Source organism: Triturus cristatus, chromosome 4_1 (assembly GCF_964204655.1).
Source record: "Triturus cristatus chromosome 4_1, aTriCri1.1, whole genome shotgun sequence".
NCBI classification, from domain to species: domain Eukaryota; kingdom Metazoa; phylum Chordata; class Amphibia; order Caudata; family Salamandridae; genus Triturus; species Triturus cristatus.
In genome coordinates, this window is record NC_140585.1 from 1,236,449,030 (window position 1) to 1,236,474,233 (window position 25,204).

General features: G+C 46.2%; 1 protein-coding gene across 2 annotated transcripts in view; it reads left to right on the top strand.

Annotated features, from left to right (window-relative positions):
* Nucleotides 1–5,048, top strand: part of SOAT2 (sterol O-acyltransferase 2) — a 467,803-nt gene extending 462,755 nt beyond the window's left edge. For both annotated transcript variants that reach the window (XM_085654643.1, XM_085654644.1), the window contains one exon: nt 4,462–5,048. In XM_085654643.1, the coding sequence (XP_085510769.1) occupies nt 4,462–4,512 (51 nt within the window). In that variant the 3' untranslated portion in view covers nt 4,513–5,048. The remainder of the gene's footprint in view (nt 1–4,461) is intronic.
* The last annotated feature ends 20,156 nt before the right edge of the window (nt 5,049–25,204 follow it).

Here is a 25,204-nt window from a genome sequence, read left to right on the forward strand (position 1 = left end):
AATCAGGAAGGAGGATACCTGCAAGCAGATGGAACAGAGTCTAGGTCACCAGCCAGGACCCGGGAAGGAACCAGGAAGGAACCAGGCGATGTCGTGAAGATGCAGGTGAAGAGGTAAAGCTTGTCGCAGCAGCCACGGGTACCAGGAGGCGTCGAGGACAACCAAAACCAGGAGGTGAGCTGTCCCACAAAGGCTCTTGCTGTCGGCGGCGTCGATGTCGAGTTACGACCCAACAAGCCTTGGCAAGCATAACCCACGCAGGATGGAGGACTTGCTTCTGTTGCAGACCAGGAAGGTCTGGGGTGCTTCCCTTTCACAGGGGAGCGGGTGCCAGTCTGGAGGAGCCGGACCTGCAAGGCAAAATTGAAGGTTCATCGTCACAGAGGTCACTAGCCAACGGGCCAGCAACCGGACAACACGTCGAGCAACTCAGGTGCAGAAGGGCCCCACGCAGAACACGTGAAGTGTGGGGAGCTGATCTTGTTTGCAGATGGTGCTCGGGATTGGGGCTTCTCAATTCCCCAAGCACAGCCTCGAGGAAGCCTCAGAAGTCATGCTAGTCAGTTACTAGCCACTTTTCCCAAGTCGCCGGTCCCACGTCCCTCGTTGCCTCCACGGGTCTCAGCTTTGCTGTAGATGTGGATCTGGAGTGCCCCAGCACCGGTTTGAACTGGACTATGCATGGGACACCTTGTGTGCCCCAGGCAGTGTCTCGTTTCATTCATCCCTCCCTGCCCCAATACACTAAGGCCTGTCTAGGGTGGTGCTAGCACCTCCCAAGGCAGGAAGCCTATTGTCCAAGCTTCCCTCCCTCGCTGGAAGGTCTCCCAGCAGCAGGAGGTAAGACTCGTGTCTGTGGCAGCAGCGTCCATTTTGTGACGCTGGGGTTCTGGTTAACTTAAACCGGGTAGTAGGTCTTCAACATGTCTTCTCCCTCTAGAAGGGAGGAATACTATCCTCACCGCCAGAAATGGTGTGGGGGTAGTATTCCAAAGTGATAGACACCTTACACGACATGTTTTGATAAAGCCAAACCATAGTTACCATAACCGCAAGGATTATAAGGCGCTTTAAGAGTATTGTGGTAGGCGATATCATAGAACAGCTATAAGGACATGGTTCCGAAAGCTGCAGACAGGCTCAGCTCATGCTAGAGCACCATCTCACATGTTACCAAGCACTCTGCCTTCAGGATTGTTAAGGCCTGCCATAGGAGTGACTGATAGCTTACCCATGTGTCTATATGTAAGGTAGGTATAGGAATACTACACCTAAGCAAGGGGTGAGTACACAACCTTGCCCCAGCTGAGTGATCAGCCAGTTGTGTCATAATGGAAGGCCAGCCAGGGGTGGCATAATACATGCTGCAGCCCCTGGTAGGCCTAGGGTACACCTATGCCCTGGGTACCTAAGGTACACTGTACAGGGTCCAAAAAGGTGATCCTTACCAATTGGGTTATGCACCTAAAGTGCATAGTGAATTTAGAGAGAGAACAGCTGGGCAGTGGATCTGATTAGCAGGCCCACAGCCACGTCTAAGTCGAAAACCAGTGAAGCAAAAGCAAAAAGTGGGGGTGAACATAGAAAGCAGACCCTACTCTCCTACAGTGGATTCTACTATATTCAGGCCAGCCACGATAATGTGGCATGTAGCATCTGGCCACCCCTCTGATGAAGAGGATGGAGGTTGAAGCATGTTAGTCAAAATGTTGGCCTTGGTCTCCACGGTTGGCAGAGAAAGCTTCTGCCACTTTCCTATTTACTGCATGAAAGGAAACCAACCCTGGAGGAGTGGTACAATGGGCACTCCATTCCATTTCTGGTGACATATCCAGACTCAGTAATCCCAAATAACTGCAGTGTCTGAAATTGACAGGGGCCTAAGGTTTGGTGCCTCACTGCTACCATCATTGTCGTGGCTGATAAGGACAGGCATCTAAACAGGATCTGAGACAGACCCAAACTATTTCTGCATAGTCTGCCAGCAGCGCCAGGGCCGGCTTTAGGGCGGTGCGACCGGTGCCACCGCACCGGCTGCTGGCTTCCTGGGGGCGCCGTGTTTGAAAGTTTATTATGCTTTTGAAGCACCTGCTGCAGCGTTTCTTTTCCCCCGGCAATTACCAGGCCTCATAAAAATGTCAAGATAACTTGTGTGATTAATTATCTTCCTGGAGAGAGATCAGCATTTTGTATACTTGAGGTTTTGACTTAGGTGAAGTTAGTGCAGAGGGTTAATATGCCTGCTACGAAGAACGTGTACCAGTTAGATTACAGAGTGCCTATGATGTAAACAGATCAGCAGGTTACTGCTTTCAAAAGAGACATCCTTTTGTTACTTGCAATTTATAAAAGTCCTAATATAGAATAGTGAGCTATTAACTTTCATCCTAGAACTGCATACAGACTACAAAGTATACATTATTAGAAAATTGATTAATGTTGCAAAAAGGGTTAATTTGGCTAGAAATCGATTCTTAATATTAAAGAAAACTCCCAACTATACTGTTTCTTTTTCAACTCGGAGTTTGTGCTTCTCCACATCAAGCACTCTTAAACTATACTGCCTACCAGTATGGATGGCATGTGACTCCTACACTTGTAGTCCTTTGGCTTATGTAACATTTCCTATACACTGATTTACACACGTATGATTGATTGTCTCCGTGTAATGTGTGTGATGCAAAGTGCTCGGACACCCTACACTGGTATGAGTGGCGCTATATAACTAATTCAATGCATCTGAGAAAGTGTGGTTATGGAAACTTGGGGGCATATTAACAAGGGCCGGCGATAAATATCGCAAAGCGCACTTAGCGCTTGCATATTTATCGCCGGCTATCTCTGGAATTTATCGCCCGGTTAGCGCGTTATCAACAACACGCATCGCCGAGGCGATAAAATTCCAGAGATAGGTGGGATATCGCCGTTTTCCATGGTGGAAAACGGCGATATCCAAGATGATAGGGCCTGTGGTCTTAGCCACACAATCCACCCCCCATGTTAGGTATGCCTTAGTCAGGAATTTAACAGACGTTAAATTCCTGAGTTAAGGCATACTTAACGCGATTTTATTTATCGCTAACCCTCCTTGATAATATCGCGAAGCTTCCTTCGCGATATTATCCCATGTTGCTTTTCACAGCCATGCCTCTTTTGCATCTCATTATCGATGCGAGGCGTGTGAAAAAGAGGCGACACATCAAGGAATCACGCGCTAGCGTGCCCTTGATGATAATGCAATAATATTATCGCCGCTTTGCTCCCGAAAACGGGCTCTAAAGTGGCGATAATATTATTGTCGCCCTTTGATAATATGCCCCTCGGTCACTGTTAAAGGGTGCTAGTGAGAGAATCCGTGGTGGAGGTGGTCATTGGGGGGGTGCCAACAAACATTGTCGCACAGGGCGCCACCAGCACTAAAGCCGGCCCTGAGCAGCGCTAGTTTGCACAGACTCGGATTAAAGGGAATATTTGTGCCTGTTCGCTACTAACCTCTGGGTTTCCTTCCAAGAGCTAAGAAGTATCACCTTTGTCTCTGGGAGATTTTGTGGAGGGTCTGGCACCGAATCTGGCATTGGAATCGGTGTAGGCAGGCATTGGAGCCACAGCAGATCCTGGAATCTGTATGAAGCCAGTCTGCACTGCAGGCATCCATTGTGGGCATGCCCTGGGGTCCAACAATGACGAGGACAGGCCCACCGGCATGAAACCATAAAGAGCCACAATCAGACCTCTAGGGTTCTAATGGTTTGGTTCAAGCATACCTGACCGCATTCTACCTGAAAAATGCCATCAAAACTCCCACAAGCTCCTGCTCCGAGGATGAGTAAGTAAAGGTGATATACACCTTGACTTGGACCGGCGTTGAGGGTAATCTTCATCATGCTTCCTTCTTGTCCCTTGCAGGTATGACAGAGCTGAAAGACTGATTTTCTAGGCAGGAGCACTTTCCCTCATGTTGCACTGAAAAAATATGAAGCAACTCTGGGGGGAAAATCTGTCAAAACTGATGGAGAAAAGCTGTGGATCTGAATCAAAGAGGGCAAAAAAAAGAGAACTGACGTCAGTGCACTGGAGTGGGCGCTATATGTCCACAATTATATCACTGTGGCATTGTTTCTGGTACCGAGATAGAGCCAGCGCTCCCCACAGGAGAGGGAGCGCTATGAAAAACGTCCAGATCCAGACTTGCACCTGGGGATATTCAACAGATGAGGAATGTGCAGGGAGACGTATCCATCAGAACAGTATTTTTAGTCTTTGTCTGATGAAGAGGGTTTACAATGTCATCTTAACACATTTATGTTGTCCTCATTGCCAGGGCCACTGTTTTGATGAAGTATTATATAAAAAATTCACGAGCCTTGATGATGACGAGTGTTTCTGAGAACTCAGGTATATGAAACCATTACTTCTATCAAGAAGATGTTTGTAATTCCCTTTTCTTTTATTGTTGTACAGAAAACCTTTTGGGGGCTGGTGACACCACGTTCCTGGTCATGCCGCATATAATACCTGGAGTCTTTCAATGAACCAGATGCTGCCTTCGTCCCTACAGAGACAAAACTGACCAACTTGCCTTGAAGGAACTACACCACAGTCAAGAAGAGTCTAGATGGCAGGAATACAGTCTAGTAACAATCACATGGATTGTAACTCACTGCGACATATCTCAAGAACCTGAACCTTAACCTGGAGTGGCAGGGCTACACGGTTTTAAAGGCAAACCAAGGTTCTGAAAAGATACAAGCTAGAGCCCGAAGTCAGAATCAATACTAGTAAGAGGACTAGGAATTGGAAACTTTTCAAAACAGAAGTTTTCGAGAGTGTCCCAAAATTGGCCCTGGTGTACTGATATTCAATTTACCCCTTACATCTTACTGCCAGAATATGAAGATCTGTCTGGACACTTTTCTGAAATAAAAACAGACGGCTACAGGGGATGTTAACAGTCCAGCACTGACTGGGTCTGGCTGCTTGCTATTGCAGTCTAGAGGAGTTCAAATGGTCAGAAAAGCAAAAAAAGTATAATAAAGCTGTAACACATGTATTTTTAGCAACGGTTTAATGTGTGTGGGATGCAGTGAAATGGGTAAGAAGAACTGGAAAACTGCAAGACATTGTAGACTGAACAATACGTTGGTTTTGCAACTAAAGACTGTTGGTGAAGTGTATCTATATATTGCCCTAGTATTACTTGCGCACATGCTCCGTGGGAACTATGCAGCACCAAGCAATGAGCCTGAAGCTATTTCTCCGGTTTCCATCAGTGTTTATAGGGCAGTATCCACATTTACAACTAGTGCCCCATGACCTATGGTCCTACTACTATTATACTCTAATTGGATAACCCAGTTACTCCCTTGCAGCACATGACCCTCCAGAAACAGCAAAGGCAAGTAGTTAAGGTGGTAATGGATAGAACATCATCGACAGCATAACCACATTAAATAACATATTATATACCCAATGTTTGAGCCAAGCCATTGCTTTATGCAAATAGGTAATACCGGGCAAACAGAACAGGGGATAAAAACAAAAACACAAAAGTCTTAGCACATTTTGGACCTATGTTGTTCTTTGCATAATTAGCAATGGATATCTTTTAAGAAGGGATTCTACTGTAAAATGTCTTGGCTACTTGGAAAGTTGGGGGTCGCGGGTAGCATTTATGAATTCTGAGGGGAGTAATTTATTAGTTGGCTATAATATGTCTGCCCACAACGCCATTTACCCTAATCTTTTGGTGACCCTGGGACAACTCACTGGATTTGGGCATGAGTTTTTGGGCCTTCCAACTAAAACAAGAAAAACTGTAACCAAGAAGTATTAGTGAAACTGGAACAAGGAAACCATATGAGAACAGAAAATGATGCCAAAATTCAGTTAATTCAAAGACTTGATGTCAATTGGGCTAATGGGATATGACAGTCGAGGGGTAGAGCATTGGGAAGCCCCAATGAGTTTGTCACTCACAATTGCTGATTGCGATGATACTGTCTTGGGGTGAGTTATACTATTAGCAGCCTTCATTTTTATTTGCGGCGGGTGGCTTGTCTGTAGATTTGAAAAGAGGGGCACAAACAATTAGTAGAGAGTCTGTTGCAACACAGGGGGGTTTACTCCTAGTAGAGGTCAAACTAATCAAACTGCCTCCGCTGCAACAATTGGTGCGGTAGATAGAATTAGTCAAAACAGGAGTTGCCTCTGCAGCTGCGTTTTGGGTAATGGATAGGCATTTCTCAACAGTTGAAATTCTCTTATTAACTGTACCCTTGGCAGTAGGTAAAAAATTGACTATTGAGGTTGAAGTCAAATTATCATTATCCAGGGCAGAGTTGGTTGCTATCCTTTTCACAATGTCAGTCTTGGAGTCCAAGACAAGGTGCTACGGGCTTAGCCTGGTCTTTGAGCTGTGGGCTCCCAATGGCGCTTATGAAGCACTGGATGATGGACCCTCTCCCTCCTAGAGCTAGGGATCTTGGGCAATGAAGTCCCAGAGTACTGGAAGGCCCACACAGCAGCACATTGTCTCTTCAGGGAATAATCATGTTTTTATCAACAACTCTCAGATTTCAGTTTATGTGTGTGTGTGTGTGTGTGTGTGTGTGTGTGTGTGTGTGTGTGTGTGTGTGTGTGTGTGTGAAAACAGCAGCCACGATGTAAGGGAGTGTAGGGGAATCCTTTTCCTCTCCAGTGCAGCCTGGCTGCCTGATCAAAAAATACATGTATCAGTTCACAGAGTATCAGTGATTTCTATTGTCTGGATTGGTCCTAGTTGGGAGCAGATATCTGAGGTAAAACTGAAAACAAGGGGATGCTAACACCTTATTTCCAGACTCAACATGCATATCAGGGGAAACAAAGAGACATTAAGCATGTCATTTTACAAGTTGGCAAGAAATAAATTGTGATCTGCACATGTTTTTTAATTTCTCAAGCTGAGGATCTATGTAGGATACATTCGTTTATGTGTTTTTTTAGGAATGTAAGGAGAGACCTTAACAAATTACCAATAACCATTTATATAACTCATATTCAAACACTTCAGATATTATTGATTTGGCACTCATTAATAATTGTTTTTGCTATCCAATTGAACCCATTTTATGAACTCTAGAATAATGAAACATTGAGTTAAAGGATTCAAATTTATGCTTTGCTGTTTTCCACTGATGCACAGTACAGCAATAAAGAGAAACACACCTCAAAGGTTATTTTGCTATCTCCCTAAACCTAGTTTGGAATCCTTCCTAGATTGTTAGGGGTTCTCTTGCCCACTAGGATCTGTAGTCGCATGTTTCCTCATTGAGTCCACACCTAGCTACCTAGTGTAACTGGGTGGGCTCAACCTTGGATTTCAAGGGAGCACTTACTAACTTGTAAATGGATCTAGAAATTAAAATTACCTATTGGTACCCTTTATAAAGAACTTCAGAATTTCATTTGAAAGGGTTGCCTGGTAAGTTTAAAACACTTGGTGATGCTCTTGGAGGAACTTATTTTTAGTTTGATCTGTTTATTATCATTTTAACAGTAAGACACAAAAATACATTAATTTCCTCCACATGAATAGCACATGTACACAGGACATCTTCACACCAAGTTATCAGGAGGCCACATTATTTCGGATGTCCCCGTTCAGTGATCTAATAATCATACGTAGAATTATAAATTCCGCAGTGAATACTATGACAACCAAAATGTTTGCATATACCTTGCCAATCTCCGGCAGAAATTAAAAGATCACTGTATATACCAAATTAACAAACTAAAACTTTACAGGTAAAATAGTGCTCAAGGCGTCCCCCAGGTAGCAGAAATTACGCATAGTTTCAGTGTCACACGTCCAATACTTTCCAGGCAAAACAGTTTCCCATATATGTGCTACTGCACAGATCCCGTCATTCCTCCTAACTCAAGAAAAATTAGCTCTAATCCCCCAATTAAACTGACTTCAAATTCCATATGTTATGAGATATGTATACCTGATACGAATTGTAGATTTGTTTGACGTATTGCAAGAATTGCGTTGCAGTTATCTGAGAGTGGGAACTTACGCAACCCAAGTGTGTCCTCCCTTCTAAGGGACACCCCTTCGGCCTTCACCCAATTTAGAACAGAGCAAGACCAGGCCAGTAGTGACGGAGGGTCCTGAGATTTCCAATCTTTTGTTATAAGTCTATTAGCCACCACAAGGCCCAGATCCAGGAATCGACTTGTGGCGCTGTGCACTTTATCTCTAGGGAATAACCCCAATATACATGACTCCCAAATGTTTGGAAGTTGTCTACCTGTGCATTCAGATAAGTGTAGTGTAACCCCTTCCCAGTACTGCTGAAGTTTATGACATGTCCATAACATGTGGATAGTGTCTGCATCCAAATGCATGCATCGGGGACAGCGTGAATAATTTCTGCGAAAATAACGATTGACTTTCTCTGGGGTAAGGTACGCGTGATGCACTATGTAAAATTGTATTAATTGGAACGTAGCATTACAGGGAACTCGTGTGGAGCTTTCAAGTATCACGTTCCATTCGGTCTGTGCATGTGCAGCCTAGATCGGATTCCCATTATGTGCGCAGAGGGGTCAGATCCGCTGCTGTGTGGAGACAAAGGACGTCCGAAAACCAGCGAGTGAGGTGGCTACCATTTCCCGTAACATAAATATATTGGAGTACCATATTTGTCTGTAACTCTTGCATAATATCCCCCCATCTATTTTGCAGTAGACTGATCCAAGAAGCATGGATCAGAAAATGTCCTGGGGGCATTCCATCCTCTCGCACCAAGTCGTTGAATGGTAGAAGCACTCCGTCTAAATACAAGTCTCCAATTCTATGTATACCTGCATTATGCCAATCAACCAAGTCAGAATGGGTGGTTGCTCGGAGTCCTCTGAGTGTTCCAAGCTAAGGAATAGCTGGGGCATAAGGTTTTACATGTCTGGGGAGGAATAGCGCTCTGCAGAAACAGCGGTAGGCCAATTGTAGCAATAGGGGGTGTAATCCACTTTTCCCACTACAAGGGTGGAAAATAGAAAGGGTAGCGTGTACTGCGAGGGAAGTGTCCCCTCCTGCCATGTCCAACAGATGTCTACCCTCCACCCAGCAGGCTACCCACTACAACTGAGATGCTACATAATAGTGCTTTAGATTGGGTAAAACTAGCCCTCTCTAACCTGTCTGTAGGCACAGCTTTGTGAGTGCCACCCTGCAGCACGAAGTGTGCCATATAAAGCTATGGAGCATGCGTTCAACTGGTTTAAAAAAGGATAGCGGTAGGAATAATGGCAAGTTTGTAAAGTAATAAAGGAGACGGGGGAGCACCACCATCTTGATTAGTGAGATCCTTCCTTCCACCGAGAGATCCAGTGTTTTCCAAAAAGTCTTCTGCGATGACAGAGAGGTGAGTACCCTAGTAAGATTGCCATCCAGGAGATCCCGGTCACTGTGGTATATCCTGATACCTAGGTAACAAAACATGGATGGTTACCAAGTATCTAGTGTATTGTTGATGTTGAGCATTGGGTCAGGTGTGGTTTTTTTTGTTTTTAAATGGATCTATCAACATAAGTTACAACAAAGTCAGACGGATTGAGAAAAACGAACACAAATACAGCATGAGGTAGAATGGGAAAGGGAACTTAGAGGTGGTTGGGCAACATAGAAAAAACATGTCAGGAAGTGTCAGGGAAAAGGGTCTGTATACAAAGGGTCAAACAAAGTAGTCCAAAGTAAAAAAAATTGTCCACATCTAAGAGTTCACAGTCAACTAAAATAATAATAATTCAGCCCCCCCAAGCCACATGTAAGTTCGTAACTAGGCTTTGGAAACAGTAACTGGGAATCCTCACTCTCTATTTTTACCATGATGTTCACATTCTCCTCTGACGTGGCCACATTTTCGTTGGCCAGAGCAGGACCAGACACCCCAAAGGAAGAGAGAACATGAGGAGTAGCAGGGGACACAGTAAAGACAGATGAAGTGGGAGACTGGACAACAATAGTTTGGGTGGGGGTGGGAGCCAACAGAGACAAAATAGCTGCAGTCCAGTTGGTGATAGCAGCAGTCAAAGCTTCAGGCTGCCCAGGCAGAGTCTCTCGGAGCATTCAGGCCTCTTCCTTTAAGTCCCGGGTGCCCTTTGAGATCACCATCTTAGCCTCCTTTGTGGCCTTCATCACCCCCTGGAGAGCAGCCACAGGAACAGACACAGATGGAGGGGATTGGGGCTCACAAGTGGTGTGTGAGATGTCCGTGCAGATGTTTCCCTCAATTAATGGTTTTCTAGGTGAGCACTGGGAGGAGAAGTAGTGGAAGTTCATGCAGCTGGGGGCCCTAAAGAATGGGAGCCTCGTGAGTTAGGAAGGGGCTGCGCCCTGCTATGGAGACACAAGTTCAATGAGTTTGTGTTGTAGGCCAGGTGGAGATACAACTTCTTCCTCCCCCTGGCTTGTAGTGTCCCTTTCCTTTCCCCCTCCCCCCAACCTCTTCAGCCTCTGTCCTCAGTTTTTTTTTACAGATAATTGAGTGATTCTCCGGGCGGAAGCACTACCCTCTACTCATTTTTGGTTCCCCCTTCTCCTCGCCAGTGGTGTGAAGCTGACATGTTCACCTGTGAACCTATTATCTTCTTTCCTGTTCCTGCTGAGATGAATCTTGTCCATCCCAGTCTGCTGAAAACTGTAAATAAAAAAATATATATGTGGTTAACAAATTAGCCACAAAGAAAAACAACAAAATACCAATAGCTGACATTGCACTATCAATACCTAACTAATTGATATCCTGTGCAGTATAATTGTGAATTAGATGAAATGTAATCAATTTACAAAATTATAGTTTTTCATACATTTTAAATATTTTGAGGGTACTCTTAAAAATATTACCCAATGCAACTTCATGTTTTTAAATGTGTAAAGCCACTGTTTTTTACAATAAAGCTTTTCTTATGCACTACACTACAAATCATATATGCTTTCTTCGTACTGCTAGATATAATTTCAAAAATAACTTACATGACGTTGTTCAGAAAATATGTGCATGTACTACACTTTGGATATGTATGTACTATAGGAAGTTAGGTACAGTTACACAATGCCAGCCTTGACTACATTTAATCCAACAAATAGTAGTTAGGAGAAACAACACAAACAAAAAGCATACTTGTTACAACATAGTGACATCGCGAACTGTCACACCAACAATAAACAGTTTCAAGACAAAATCTCAGCATAGCATTCAACGTTTAAAAGGTCCTTCTGTCACTAATTATGCCACTGCAAAAACCAAAGGAAATGATGGACGGAGTGTTGAACATTGCAAGCACTCACCCCCAGTCAACTGATCTGGGTTTAATCCATCACCGTTCTTTAGCCCACTCTGCCACCCCAGTTCAGACATGGCCATATGCAAATCAGTCTGACCCTGTGCCTCATGGGAACAGTCCAGCCCGAACTGCCAAGCCATGTCTTCCCTGGACCGGAAACAAGCTTCCTAAGACCGGTTTCTGGCAAGAACAGTGATGGATTAAACCCAGATCAGTTGACTGGGGGTGAGTGTTTGCAATGTTCAACACTCCGTCCATCATTTCCTTTGGTTTTTGCTTTGTTCGCCATAAGTTGGCAGGGTATGCTCAGACGTGAGTCCCTTGCTCACTTTGCCACTGGATTCAAGCAAGCCTGGCTGAAGACGGCTGAAATGCCAGAAACCGGTCCTAGGAAGCTTGTTTCCGGTCCAGGGAAGACATGGCTTGGCAGTTCGGGCTGGACTGTTCCCATGAGGAACAGGGTCAGACTGATTTGCATATGGCCATGTCTGAACTGGGGTGGCAGAGTGGGCTAAAGAACAGTGATGGATTAAACCCAGATCAGTTGACTGGGGGTGAGTGTTTGCAATGTTCAACACTCCGTCCATCATTTCCTTTGGTTTTTGCTTTGTTCGCCATAAGTTGGCAGGGTATGCTCAGACGTGAGTCCCTTGCTCACTTTGCCACTGGATTCAAGCAAGCCTGGCTGAAGACGGCTGAAATGCCAGAAACCGGTCCTAGGAAGCTTGTTTCCGGTCCAGGGAAGACATGGCTTGGCAGTTCGGGCTGGACTGTTCCCATGAGGAACAGGGTCAGACTGATTTGCATATGGCCATGTCTGAACTGGGGTGGCAGAGTGGGCTAAAGAACAGTGATGGATTAAACCCAGATCAGTTGACTGGGGGTGAGTGTTTGCAATGTTCAACACTCCGTCCATCATTTCCTTTGGGTTTTGACTAATTATGCCACTCCCAGTTTTTGTATTTCAGAAATACACTTGTAATGCAATTCTACCCATTTGTGAAATAAGAACTACATAGTGCCAGAATACCCTGAAAAAAAAAGGTTTGGCGAAATGAAATATTGATGCCTAGACCTTGGAAACTTTGCAGCTACGACTCAGGGTTCAAACAGCACAAGACAGGAAATCTCTCTCACCACTTACATAAAACTTTATGACAAAAAATAAGGTACATCTACTTACAGACTCTCTGCTGCTCAAACGCTTTCAGCTAAGCACGGAGGATCGACCATGCAGCTTGTAGGACCGTCTGGTACAGTAGCGGTCATGCAAAGCCACTGTATTTGCGGCTGGGTGCCCCCCCCCCCCCAAGATTTCCTGGGCTTTGATTCAGGCACAGTGTTGCACCTCCTCCCAGCATTATCTGCACGCTTTACCCAGCTGGTTGAACACTCCCATTGCACTGCAACATCTAGCCATGGATTTTAACAAAATCCCAGATTTACAAAGATATGTCCATCTGGAATTGAGACAAAATGGTAATCTTCCCCAACCCAGGCATGAGGAAGAGACATTTATTTTTTTGTACTCATTACAAATTATTTGTATGCATGATGCATTCAGCATCACACATATAAAGTCAAAAATCCCTTCAAGATTTTTTTGGTGAAGGAAGGATTCTTTTCCTATCAAAAACAATCCTGCCTGTAACACATGAACACTTGCTCTGTGAGGAAAGGATGCCTGCGATGGTGCTACACTGCCACAAGAGCAGCAGCACAAGGAGACAGCAGAAATAATACCTACCTTTTACAATTGTGAGCATTTTGGGTCCCTTCCTTGCACTTTTACGCAACTCAGCACAGTATGTTAACTTGCTGTGTTCCCGTTTGTCCAAATATGATATAAATGCCCCTTAGAGTTTGGCCGAGAGGATACTTTGTTGCAACTGTGTCATACTACCCTGTCTGCAAAACTGAAAGTCATGCCCCTCATTTATATTTATCCAGAGCCTCATTATGTCAGCAACAGAGGCTACTCCTTCTCCACTGCCGACATAAAGCTCAAATGGATTTAACCATTAAGTCCTGTTGAGTTTTTGTTATTTGCTGGCTTCACAATGTAGAGTGAGTGGACAAATGCAACGCTTTCACTGCCTGTCATCCCCATGTAATAGCTGCTTGTAAATGCCAGTGAAAATGGGAAACTGAGCCACACAACATGGCACCTAAATTCGAAAGAGAGTGTATAATTGCTTGTTTTTGTGTAACCTAATAATTTCAAAATGACACATTTTTATTAGAAATACAAAATTACAACTTTGTCATAAACCGATAAGGTTCCATCATGTTCACAAACCCAGCCATCACTCTCTAAATAAATACACATGAACCGGCGTGATGTGGTTGTTGACCATGCTAAAGAGTTCCACTGGACCGGGGAGATCTTAGAGGAACGGTTACTCCCACAACGCAATGGAGTCCTTATCTCTGTAGCCCTGGTGGACTAAAAACACTCCCCATAAAGTATTTTTCATGGGCGATCTTTTAACTCTTAAAAACAGCATTTAATTACATAAATTATTAAAGGTTTCCAGAGGTGTTTCAGGATGGAATTTATGGACAGGGTGTTACATTTCCATCAGTTACCATTGACAACAGACTATCAAACCACATAAAGGCCGTAACTCAACTAGCAGCTAAAACAAACAAGCATTTGCAATGCAATAGGTCTCGCGTTTGCGAGAGTTTGAGCTGTTGGCATTGTAAATGACAATGCCTTTTATTTATGTGTTGGTTTTTAAAACATAAATAAAATGCATTGTCATTTACAATGCCAATAGCTTAAACCCTCGCAAATGCGAGACCTATTACATTGCAGGGTGGAGAGCTAGAAGAAAGGATGGATGGAAAAGTGAAAGGGTGAATGGGTGGATGGATGAGTGAAAGGGTGGATTAAGGGATGGATGGGTTAAATAATGGGTGGAAGGATAGATGATACATAGGTGTGAAAATGGTTGAAAAGGTTTGGATATGGATGGGCACACAGATGGAAGGACAGAATGAATGGTGAAAGACTGAATGATGGATGAAAGAATTAATAGATGACTTTTTGAGTGACACCCAACTGCTACTTGAATGTTACTCTAGTAATTGTAAATGTTTGCATGTTTTGTTTTAGGTGTAAGGTTTTAAGGAGAGCCGCATAGTGCCATGAGATGAGCTTGAGATGTATATTGTGTTTGTAGCAATAGGCAACGCATCAAAAATAAACTATGTAATAGTGTATCGGCAGTGCATTCTTTAAGAAAGCTGCAGCGAAAAGCACCTTTGTGACTTACGCCAGTTGTGCCACTCTCTGTGAAGCCCCTAAAAGCAACGTTAGAATCCATATTTTAAGTTCCACTTGCTTAATCACTCATAATGTGAACCCTATAGTGGGTTCATCACAGCAATCCTCCCTTTAGTTCAGCCATGCGTGCTGCTTTACATCTGACAATAGCACTCAGATTTGAGATGCTAGTAACAAAGTCTATTCGAGCAGATCTTCCTGACCACTTCTCTCACCAAACATGCCTGCTCAGGACCATGAGTTATGAACAAAATATCAGACTGGACAACCCATTGCAGTAATCATATAAATAGATTATTACCATATTAAATACCACAAAAAGACCTCATATCAAACAACAACTCTGTCACAAAAGTTAATATCCAGTTTGAGAGAAAGAGAAGACAACTAATGTACACTACCTATAATGTAGACACCAATTTACACTCAATCTTACAGAATCATAATAAACCAATAATTCATGGAAGTCAATTCACGCAAAGAAGAGCGAGTATCATCCCTCTTTATTCCTATGGATGACACCACAGAATGGTCGTGTCCCGCCATTTCCCCATCCAAAGCTTCATGCTGCTGGGATGCCAAGCGAAGGCCTAGTGTGCAATCCACACACAGTAAACATGGCTCATTTGCTTCTGTCTCCTTTCTTTTCCTTCCTATGCCTCTCTGCTCTCTGAGATTATGGGTAACAAGGCAAGATAAATAGCAAGTTAGGGGCAGCAGCTGCTACCCTCCCCTCCCCACGTCCATGACACACACAAATCTGCTTCCAGTAACAGTGAGCAAGCTTACATTATGTCAGCAGCTTCATGTTTGGCAAATAGTGTAGTCTATTAAACACATGTTCCTGCTGTACTAAAATATTAGACAACCAAAGTCAGGTGGAACTAAATCGAAAATTAAAATGAACGCAGACTGCTAAAGTTCACGTAAAAAACACAAAACAGCCTCACTCTTCCCACAAAGCTCAGGAGCGTGTCTTGTTTACACGGCCGCCTTGGAACAATCTGCTGGGTCACTTCTCACACAACCAAAGGAAAGCAGGAAGCTGTCTTTTGCAAGTTAGGAAAACGTCGTGTTTTTTCAAGAATGTGCAGGCCCAGTGACTAAACAGTCACGTTAAAAGCGAACAATTCGCAACCCTCTTCCTTACTAGTTCCTAACAGTCATAAGGAAGGTGCACACTCACCGCCAGGACTTCCAGTGCACAAGAATCGGTGCTCCTCTTAAATTCACACCAGTAGTGGTTAAAATAAAAGACGAGTGCTTCCTGTCAAGTATGCTTTCCAGCTTAAAAAAAAAATAGGTCTCGCATTTGTGAGAGTTAGAGCTACTGACGTAAATGACAATGTTTTTTACCCAGGTGTTTTGGTATGGAGTGGATGTATGTGGTGTGGAGTAGAATTATGTGAGATACATTGGAATCGTTAGCTGTGTGTGGTGGAATTGTGTGGTGGTTTTGAGTGGATGTGTGGTGTGGAATTATGTGGCGTGGTGTGCAGTGAAAATATGTGGATAGTAAATATGTGCTATTGAGTGGACTGGAAATGTGTTGAGGGGGTTGTCTGATAATTATACAGAATGGAATTTTGTGTTGTGGAGTGGTATGTTGTGTAGTTTGATTATGTGGTGGGCTGTTGAATTTTGTCGCATGATGTGGAATTTTGTGGTGTGGATTGGATGGAGGTGATGTGTTGTGTAATTGTTGTTGAGTTGAATTTTGTGTTTTGCTGTCTAATTATGTGGTGTGGAATGGAAACATGTAGAGTTGAATTGTGTGGTGTGGAAGTGTGTGGTATTGAGCGAAATTATGTTGACTGGAATTATGTGGCATGGTGTGGAGTGTCTTGGAGAAGGACTGGTTCACTCGCTCAGTGAAATGTGGAAGAGGTAAATACTTTTTTCACCTGATGTAAAAGACAGTGCTTTAACAGGAGGGGGAATCTTCGGCTTAAAAGAGACATACTTTAACCAGAAGGCAACTAGTGATGCTCTTAGTGAGCCTTACCAAGACTGTTAGTTTGACCTCTGGAACAGAAGACCAGGATCAAGAAATGTTGGAAGTCACAGTGACCTATTCAATAAAAGCATTGTTACGCCTGCAATAGAGTCCTTTTCACGCAGTGATGTATTGACATCCTGGTTTGCAAGATGTACTGACATGGATACGCAGCTCCAAATCATTGATAATAGTAAGCACTGCAAAGCATTTATGGAATGTAAGATTAGCTGCGCCTTTGCAGATGTATTTGCTGTAACAAACAGCCTTTATTAAATGGCTTCCTGACCGATGATTCCCCTGCAAAAGTACTTATTGTAAGTAAATACAAGTAATATATTTTTTTGATCCAGCAGCAGAGCCCTCTATAATCCTGCGACGCAAAGGATGATACATGACCAAGGACACACTAAATCGGACGGTAATGTAATCTGACTACTTCTGGTTGGTAGTATTTGCACAAACCAGAAGAAATGTTTCAAAATTACATTCTACACAGCACGTAAGTCTGCTAATCTCTTGCAAACCCCTTGGTTTGTAAATGTGTGGCATGCTAGGCAGGAAGTCAGTGTGGCAGCAGGGTGCTACTTGAACTAGTTTCATATAAAAAAAAGAATATCTAGTGTCAATAAACGCTAGCAATTCCACGCGCCTTACTGAACTGTCACACCCGATCTTGCCGGACCCTGCAAGGTAGACACTGTCCTGGCTTGAACTCCAGGAACTTGGGTAGCAGCCTAAGCGAATGCTCGGCTGCCAGTTGTCAACAGACTGTGACGCTGTAAGGGGCTCCGGTGGAGATAGTTCTGGTTGCACTCAGCCGCCCCGTTCCCGTACTTTATCCTTAGTCCTCCTTTCAAGTTCAGACGCTAGGAAGCAACAGCCACCAAATCTGGTCTGACTGGTTGGGGGAAGGCTATCACCTTGACTGACAGACCAGGCACACCTCTAGCCCAGCCCACCCGGCTCCAAACTGAGCTGCACTTATCGGCTGTCTGTGGACTGTTTGGACAGAGGAACGTGTTCACTTCAAAGCCAATCAGCATTTCACAATTCTGTGCAGTTCATTAAGATTGGCTGAGCTGACCCGATGCTTCAATCCTAGATCGCTTTATACAATAGGCAGTACCGCCCTCATTCAGATGACTCCCTTGAACATGTGTGGCTGTGGTTGTTGTGCGTCGTGAAAGTGTTAGCATTGTGGGTAGATAATATCCGTTAAACAAGTTGAATACGACGAGTTGCCATTTTTAAAGTAAGAGCGCGCATGGAGCGCTGCAATTAACAAGGAAGACAAAAGTAGCGTGTGTCTTCCTGTGGGCGGGAAGGCGGGCTTTAAAGCGGCAAGGGGCGGGGGAGCGCATTCCAGGCGGGGGAGCGGACCCTTTGAAGTAGGTGCACGCGCCAGTGGGCTGAAGAGCTTCCCAAAAGTGGATTGCATGGCGGCACGATGCACGTGATTGTGCGCGTGCTCGCCATGCAATCCACTTTTGGGAGCCCCTTACTAGAGTCTCGCATAGCGATTGCTACGCAATAGTGGGACTGGCAGAGGGCACCGCCTGCGATCACTGTGCGAGGACTGCTGTGAACACCATCTAAGGGCAGCGAGCGCAGGGAAGACCGGGGGCACGGCGGGCAGCCCCGGGCACCAGGAGCGCACCGGAGATCCAAGATGAATAGAAAGCGCCTGGAGCACTCGAGCACCGTTGGGACCCTAGGGCACCGGGCACAAACAGCACTACTGAGGGCGTAGAGTGCCGGGACTCAGCCACTGCTCGGGCACCGCTGGAGAGTCACCGGGCCTTACCAGGAATCCAAGCACGTCACCCCCGGAGCGCCAGGCACTATACCGGACCCCTCCACTGCTGCTGGACCGGCAGGAACGCAGCCAGAAGAGGGCCAGGCACTCGTGGGCAGCAAGGAGCTCCCAGAGGACTGCTGGAGCGCTCTAGGCACTACCCGGGGCCTGCAGGGTCACGGTCGTAGTTCAGCGCTGCAAAGTCAGCACCAGGCGTTGCCAGAGATCTATTTGTGGAGTAGCCAAGAGCAAAGCAGAGGCGAGGGGGCTCAGGCCCCCGTTGCACGGGGACGCTTTAGAGCACTCAAAGATCTTTGCCTGGCACGGATGTGACCGTCCTCTGTGAGCTCCAGGCACTAGCAGGCCTGTGTTTGTGCCACCAATGGGAGTAGCGCTGGGAGGCAGCCCACTAGCCACTACAAGTCTTTCCTTTGCACAGTCGAGAACATCTGTTAGAGCGTAGGGCTGTCGAGCCCCTTTGTTGTCCTTCCTAATCTTTCCGTGGCACTGCCAGGAAGCTCTGCAGAACGCATCCTGTTTTGACGGGGATCTGGTTTGACAAATCGGAATATAATTGTAGATCCAGTCCAGGTTACCGGGCAGTGCCGGGGATCACACGGTGTGGCACTGTCTCCAACACTGCTGGGAGTTCATCCCCTCCGGGTGGCACAAATAGCGATGGCTTGAGTTCTGGGTCATTGAAAAGAACATCTTTCCAGTGCATTTGCTTCCGCCTTCACGCTGAGGAAGGAACCGAGGCGAAAGGGGAAGGCCTCGGAAGCTTCAGGGAGGGTCTGCCCCTGACTTCGAGGAACAGGCGAGGGGTGGAGGGGCGCTGCAATTAACAAGGAAGACAAAAGTAGCGTGTGTCTTCCCGTGGGCGGGAACGCGGGCTTTGAAGCGGCAAGGGGTGGGGGAGCGGACCCTTTGAAGTAGGTGCACGCGCCAGTGGGCTGTAGCGCTTCCCAAAAGTGGATTGCATGGCGGCACGATGCACGTGATTGTGCGCGTGCTCGCCATGCAATCCATCTTTTGGGAGCACTTTTGGGAGCCCCTTACTAGAGTCTCGCATAGCGATTGCTACGCAATAGCTAGGCGAGACCTAAAAAGGGTTACCAGCTGGTCATACACCTGCATTCCCTGCCATCTGTTTGGAACAACATCCCAGTTACTCCAGTATTGGAACTTTCATAGATTCCCATGCTTGAATCATTCCCCGTCGTCGAGAAGGGAGTCCCCGGTATACATAAAATAGCAATAGAAACCATTACAAAAGAAGAAACCAGGCCTAGGCCCATTCTAGCTTTGTAACATATCCACCTTTTTTTGTAAAAGAGACCAAATAAAATGAACAACCAATCAGATTAGCCTCACCCTGTAGAAACTTCCTGAGAGAACCTCAGAGCCTCAGATTTTCTACCGCCCGTTGTGTAAGGGAGTCTCCACTGAGCTCTGCTCAGTTTTTTCCTGTTAACCTTACTTCTACAGTTTTTTCACCTGTTTTTTTTTCAAGACCTGCTTGGACTTTGTGTCAAGATGTCTGATAAGGAGAAGAAAGCCCTCTTTAAAGCTTGTGCAACTTGTGCTAAGAAGAGGTTATATGTGGAGGACAAGTACAAGGATTGTATTTACTGTCTGTAACCAGACCATAAGGCAGCAGACTGTAAAATATCACGCACTTTTTCTACGAAGACTCTGCAAGACCGTGAGGGGCGTCTCTTAACCTGGCTCCAGAAGCTCAAGTCAAGGAAGGAACCAGTCTCCAGTGACAGCGATGAGGCATCGTCTGCTACATCTTCCAGAAGGTCTGTAAAAAGGGATAGAGCTTCTCCTTTGCCTTCTGAAGAACGTCCTGGTAAGGCCTTGGAAAAGACCTCTCATAGGTCTGAAGGGCGTAGTCCTTGCAAATCTCCTCACCGAGGTGTAAAGGAGAGGGAAGGACTGTCAGCAGGAGTGACATCTGAGGGGAAATCCAGCTCTGTTCCTCCATCTTCTCCTCCAGCGGCTCCAAAAACATTCAAAAAGACCTCGTCACTCTCTTCTGAGGTAAAATCTGTGAAGAAAGTTCACTCATCGACGACGTTGTCAACGACTCCGTCGACAAAATCATCAAAGGTACAGTCTAAGTCTTCTCCTTCAACTCTGGCTCCGTCCACGGGCTCGTCGACGGTGATTTCCTCGTCTCCGGCGCTGACGCTTCAGGGTTCCGCGTTGACGACTTCGACGCTGGTGGTGGCTTTGTCTTCGTCGATCGTGTCGACGACGTCGACGAGGATGTCGACGACAATGGTGACGACGGCTACCACGTCTACAACGACGACGGCTGTGTTGACGATGTCCATATCTTCGTAAACGACTCACATCGTCGCCGACGGTCCCGTCGGTGACCTCATCGACGAAGGAAAAAATTTCCATTTCTGTCAGAAAGCGCCAGCTTACACCTGAGATTACTTTCCCCAGGAGGGTGACTCCTCTACCTCCTGCACTCCTCCTCAAAGAAGAGTGATCTGAAGAGGATGATGGACCGTTTGGCTATGCGGATGGCCCTTCTCAATTACACGTCAAGTGGCAGTACACATACTCTGATGGGGAATACGTGGAGGAACAGCAATATGATCCTTCCAGGACGACTACCAACAGGAGATGGTCTCTGTGCCTTCCTCCCTACTAGCGGACGTGCAGTCTATGCTTTTGGACTATAGGAGGAGATTCGCAACACAACCTCCAGCTCCAGTTGTGGTGCCAGTTACAGCTGTTCCACCTGCTCGGCCTGCTACCCCTCAATTGCCACCGCCTCAACCAATGCATGTGGCCCAGGATTCACCACCTATGGTGCCTCTCATTCAGGATGACACCTCTGATGAGGACCAGGGCAACGTCACAATACCAGATCCAGACGCAGAGTGGGATGACTATGTCATTCCTGATCCGGCTTCTCCTTCACCAGCACCTGTTGATTCTCCCCCTGAAGACATAGGGGGTTTACATAATTTGATGGAAAGGTCCGCTAAGAGATTTGAACTGCCCATGCCCACGGTGCAGTCTGAATGCTTCCTTTATGACTTCAAGGAGCCTTACAAGAAATCCGTTCGTTCTATTCCTATTGTTGGTCACGTCTGGGATGAGGGGTTGAAAGTGATGCGGAGTCCAGCCACGGTAATTCTGGTCCTGCCTCGCCATGAGAAGAAATATAAGGCTCTGGACGATAGCCCGGCCTACTTGGTCAGCCAGCCTAAACCAGACTCTGTAAACATCAGGCTGCCAAAAGAAAGTCCAGAAATCCTTCTGCTCCCCTCACGACACCGCTGGATAAAGAGGGCAGACGCCTCGATAACGAGGGCAAGAGGTTTTCCTCTATGTCCAGCCTGTTGGTCAGGGCTGCGAACGCCTTAGCGATACTTGGTCGCTACGATCACCAGATGTGGTGCGACCTTACCCCCTATCTGGACCAATGCCGGAAGATGCAAAAAAAGAAGCGCAGAAGATTTTACAAGAGGAAGAGATAACATCTGCTGAAGTCATTGACTGTGCAATGGACATTGCAACGACTGTGTTCCGCTCCCTTGCGGGCGCTGCTTTCCTTCGTCGTCAAGGCTGGCTGCGGGCTACATGGTTTCGTCCTGAGGTCCAAAACAAGATCTTGGATCTTCCCTTTGATGGGGATGTACTCTTTGGGAAACATATAGATGATGCACTCCAGGATATTTAGAAAGACACGGAAACCGCAAAATCCTTAGGGACTCTGTAGTACCGCAAGGTCCCCTTTCGTGGAGCCAGAGGTAGAGGTAATGCCACGTACAGAGGAGGATACCAGCAACAACGGTATTCCTCATATGGATCAAACTCGCAATCTTATCGGCCGACTTATAATCAGCAGCAAAATCAATCATCCTCCTTCTCTAGGTTGAAAAACAGAGGGAGACAAGGACGCCAGGGGAGGGACTCCCCTAAGCGTCAATAGCAGCTTGCTGGCTCTTACTACTGTCCCTTCTCCTCCTGTAACATCAGTGGGAGGCAGAATTTCAGATTACCTCCAGAAGGGGCAGCAAATAACATCGGATCGTTGGGTGCTGAAGATAATTAAATGCGGCCATACTCTGGAATTTGTCCATGCACCACCTTCCAAGCCCCCTCACGCCACTGTGTCAAAACATCTCCATCTTCTACGGTTGGAAGTCCATCAAATGCTCCTCAAAGGAGCAAAAGAGCTGGTTCCTCTATCTCAGCGGCAAGAGGGTTTCTACTCCCGGTTCTTCCTGGTCCAGAAGACTTTAGAAAAGTGGCACCCTATTCTATATCTGAGGGAGCTCAACACCTATCTCATCAAACAATCGATTCGGATGGTTTCTCTGCAGGACATCCTTCGTCTTCTCAACTCAGGAGATTATATGGCCACATTGGATCGAGAGGACGCCTACTTTCATGTACCCATCCATCCAGCCCACAGGAGGTTTCTGCGCTTCACAGTAGCCAAGAGCCACTTTCAGTTCAAGGTCCTGCCTTTTGGACTCAGGTCTGCTCCGCAGATCTTTACAAAAGTATTAGCTCCCATGGCAGCTTTTCTGCGAAAACAACAGCTTCAGGTTTTCCCTTACCTGGATGACTGGTTGCTAAAGGCTTCTACCAAGCACGTGGCAGAGAAATCAGTTGTGACATGCACATGCCTTTTCGATAGTCTCGGTCTGACACTCAACACAGAAAAATCGTCTCTCTGTCCATCCAGAACAGCTCGATTCCTGGGAGCCATTCTGGACACGTCCCTCAACAAAGCCTTTTCAACCCTGGAGAGGCAAGAAAAGCTGATGGCCATGGCCCGTCTGCTGTTAAAAAGCCAGTCTCTTTCAGTTTGCCTCTACAAGTCCCTCCGAGGGTCCATTTCATCCTGCATTCCTCTAATTCTTCAATGCAGGTTGGGGATGCGCCCTACCCAGGAGGAGCAGGACTTGCAGTGGCATCAAGTCGACAGATCATTCGAAAACAAGATCTTCATCACCGTGTCCATGAGGGACGCTGCATCATGGTGGACAAATGTGGACAATATTTCTCAGGGTCTATCCTTCAGGATCACCCCAGGTCCTCAGATAATATCTACAGATGCCTCGCTGGAGGGCTGGGGAGCGGTCTTGCAAGACCTTCATGTAAGCGGCCGTTGGCTACCCCAACATCGTCTTCTACATATCAATCTGCTGGAGCTCAGAGCGATTTGTCTGGCCTTGCAGGCTTTTCTTCCGCGGATACAGCAGTCTGCAGTTCTAGTATGTACAGACAATACGACAGCCATGCATTACATAAACAAGGAAGGCGGCACCAGATCTTGCCTTTTGTCACAAGAAGGCCAGATGATTTGGGAATGGGCTATCCAGTAAGGGATATAGCTCAAAGCAAAGCACCTTACAGGCGTTCTCAACGAGACGGCGGACACGCTGAGCAGACTGTAATCAGTCAGCCACGAATGGGAACTGGATCAGTCCACTCTGGAGCAGATTTTTCGCCTATGGGGCAGGCAATCCATAGACCTCTTTGCCACTCCGGAGAACAAGAAATGACGATTTTACGCAAGCAGGCTTTACCACCCGGGATCATTGGGATATGCGCTTTCGATGGCCTAGTAAGGCGCATTTGTTTACGCTTTTCCCCCCATTCCGCTGATTCCCAGGCTTCTCAGGAAGCTCAAGGGGGAACCTTGCTAAATGATCTTCATAACTCCTGTGTGGCCTAGACAGTTTTGGTTCACAGAGCTGTATCTCCTCTCCATGGACCTTCCACTTCCGTTGCAGCCGATTCCTTCGCTGCTGACAATGTCCCAAGTCCAGGTCTGGCACCCAGATCCTCAATCCCTGCAGTTGACAGCATGGCTCCTGAGCACCGAGAATTTCTTGGTTTGACCCTTTCAACAGAATGTAGGGATGTACTTTTCTCAGGCACAAGCCCCAAGTACCAAAAAGACATATAGGTTAAAGTGGAAGCGTTTCTGCATTTGGTGCCAACAAGAGGGTATCAATCCTCTTAGCAAAATCAGGGCTGGCTCACTCATCCATCAAAGTTCATCTTGCCGCCATCTCTCACTTCAGAAGCACGTCTTCTGGTCCTTCCCTCTGGTCGGCGAGGATAATTAAGCAGTTTCTCAAGGGCCTTTTCAGAGTCTTCCCTCCAGTCAAGCCTCCGCCTCCTCTTTGGCACCTTAACTTGGTTCTCACCCAGCTCATGAAGCATCCCTTTGAACCTGTTCACCGTGCGGATTTGAAATTCCTCTCCTGGAAGGTGGCTCTTCTGCTGGCCTTGACTTCGGCTAGGAGAGTAGGTGAATTGCAGGCTCTCACCATTCAGGAACCTTTTCTCCAATTTAAAAAGGGGACAGTGATACTCCGTACTAACCCAAAGCTCATACCGAAAGTGCCTTCAGACTTTCATTTGAATGAGCCGGTCATACTCAAAACTTTTTTTCCTTAGCCTTCTACTCCGGCAGAAAAGGCACTCCACTCGCTGGACATTCAGAGGTGCTTAAAGTTCTATCTTCAACGTACTAAGGACTTCAGGAAGTCTCTTCAACTATTTGTATCTTTCAGCGCCCCTCGTAAGGGTTTTCCCCTTTCCAAGCAGGGAATTGCTCATTGGATTACCAGCGCTATCCAGTATTGTCACAGAGCAGCGGGCAAGCGCCTTGAGGGTCGGGTCCATGCTTACTCCACGAGGGCGATTTCTTCTTCGACAGCCCTCTTTGCCGGAGTTCCTATCCGGGAGATCTGCAGAGCAGCAACCTGGAGCAGTACTCATACATTTACAAGAC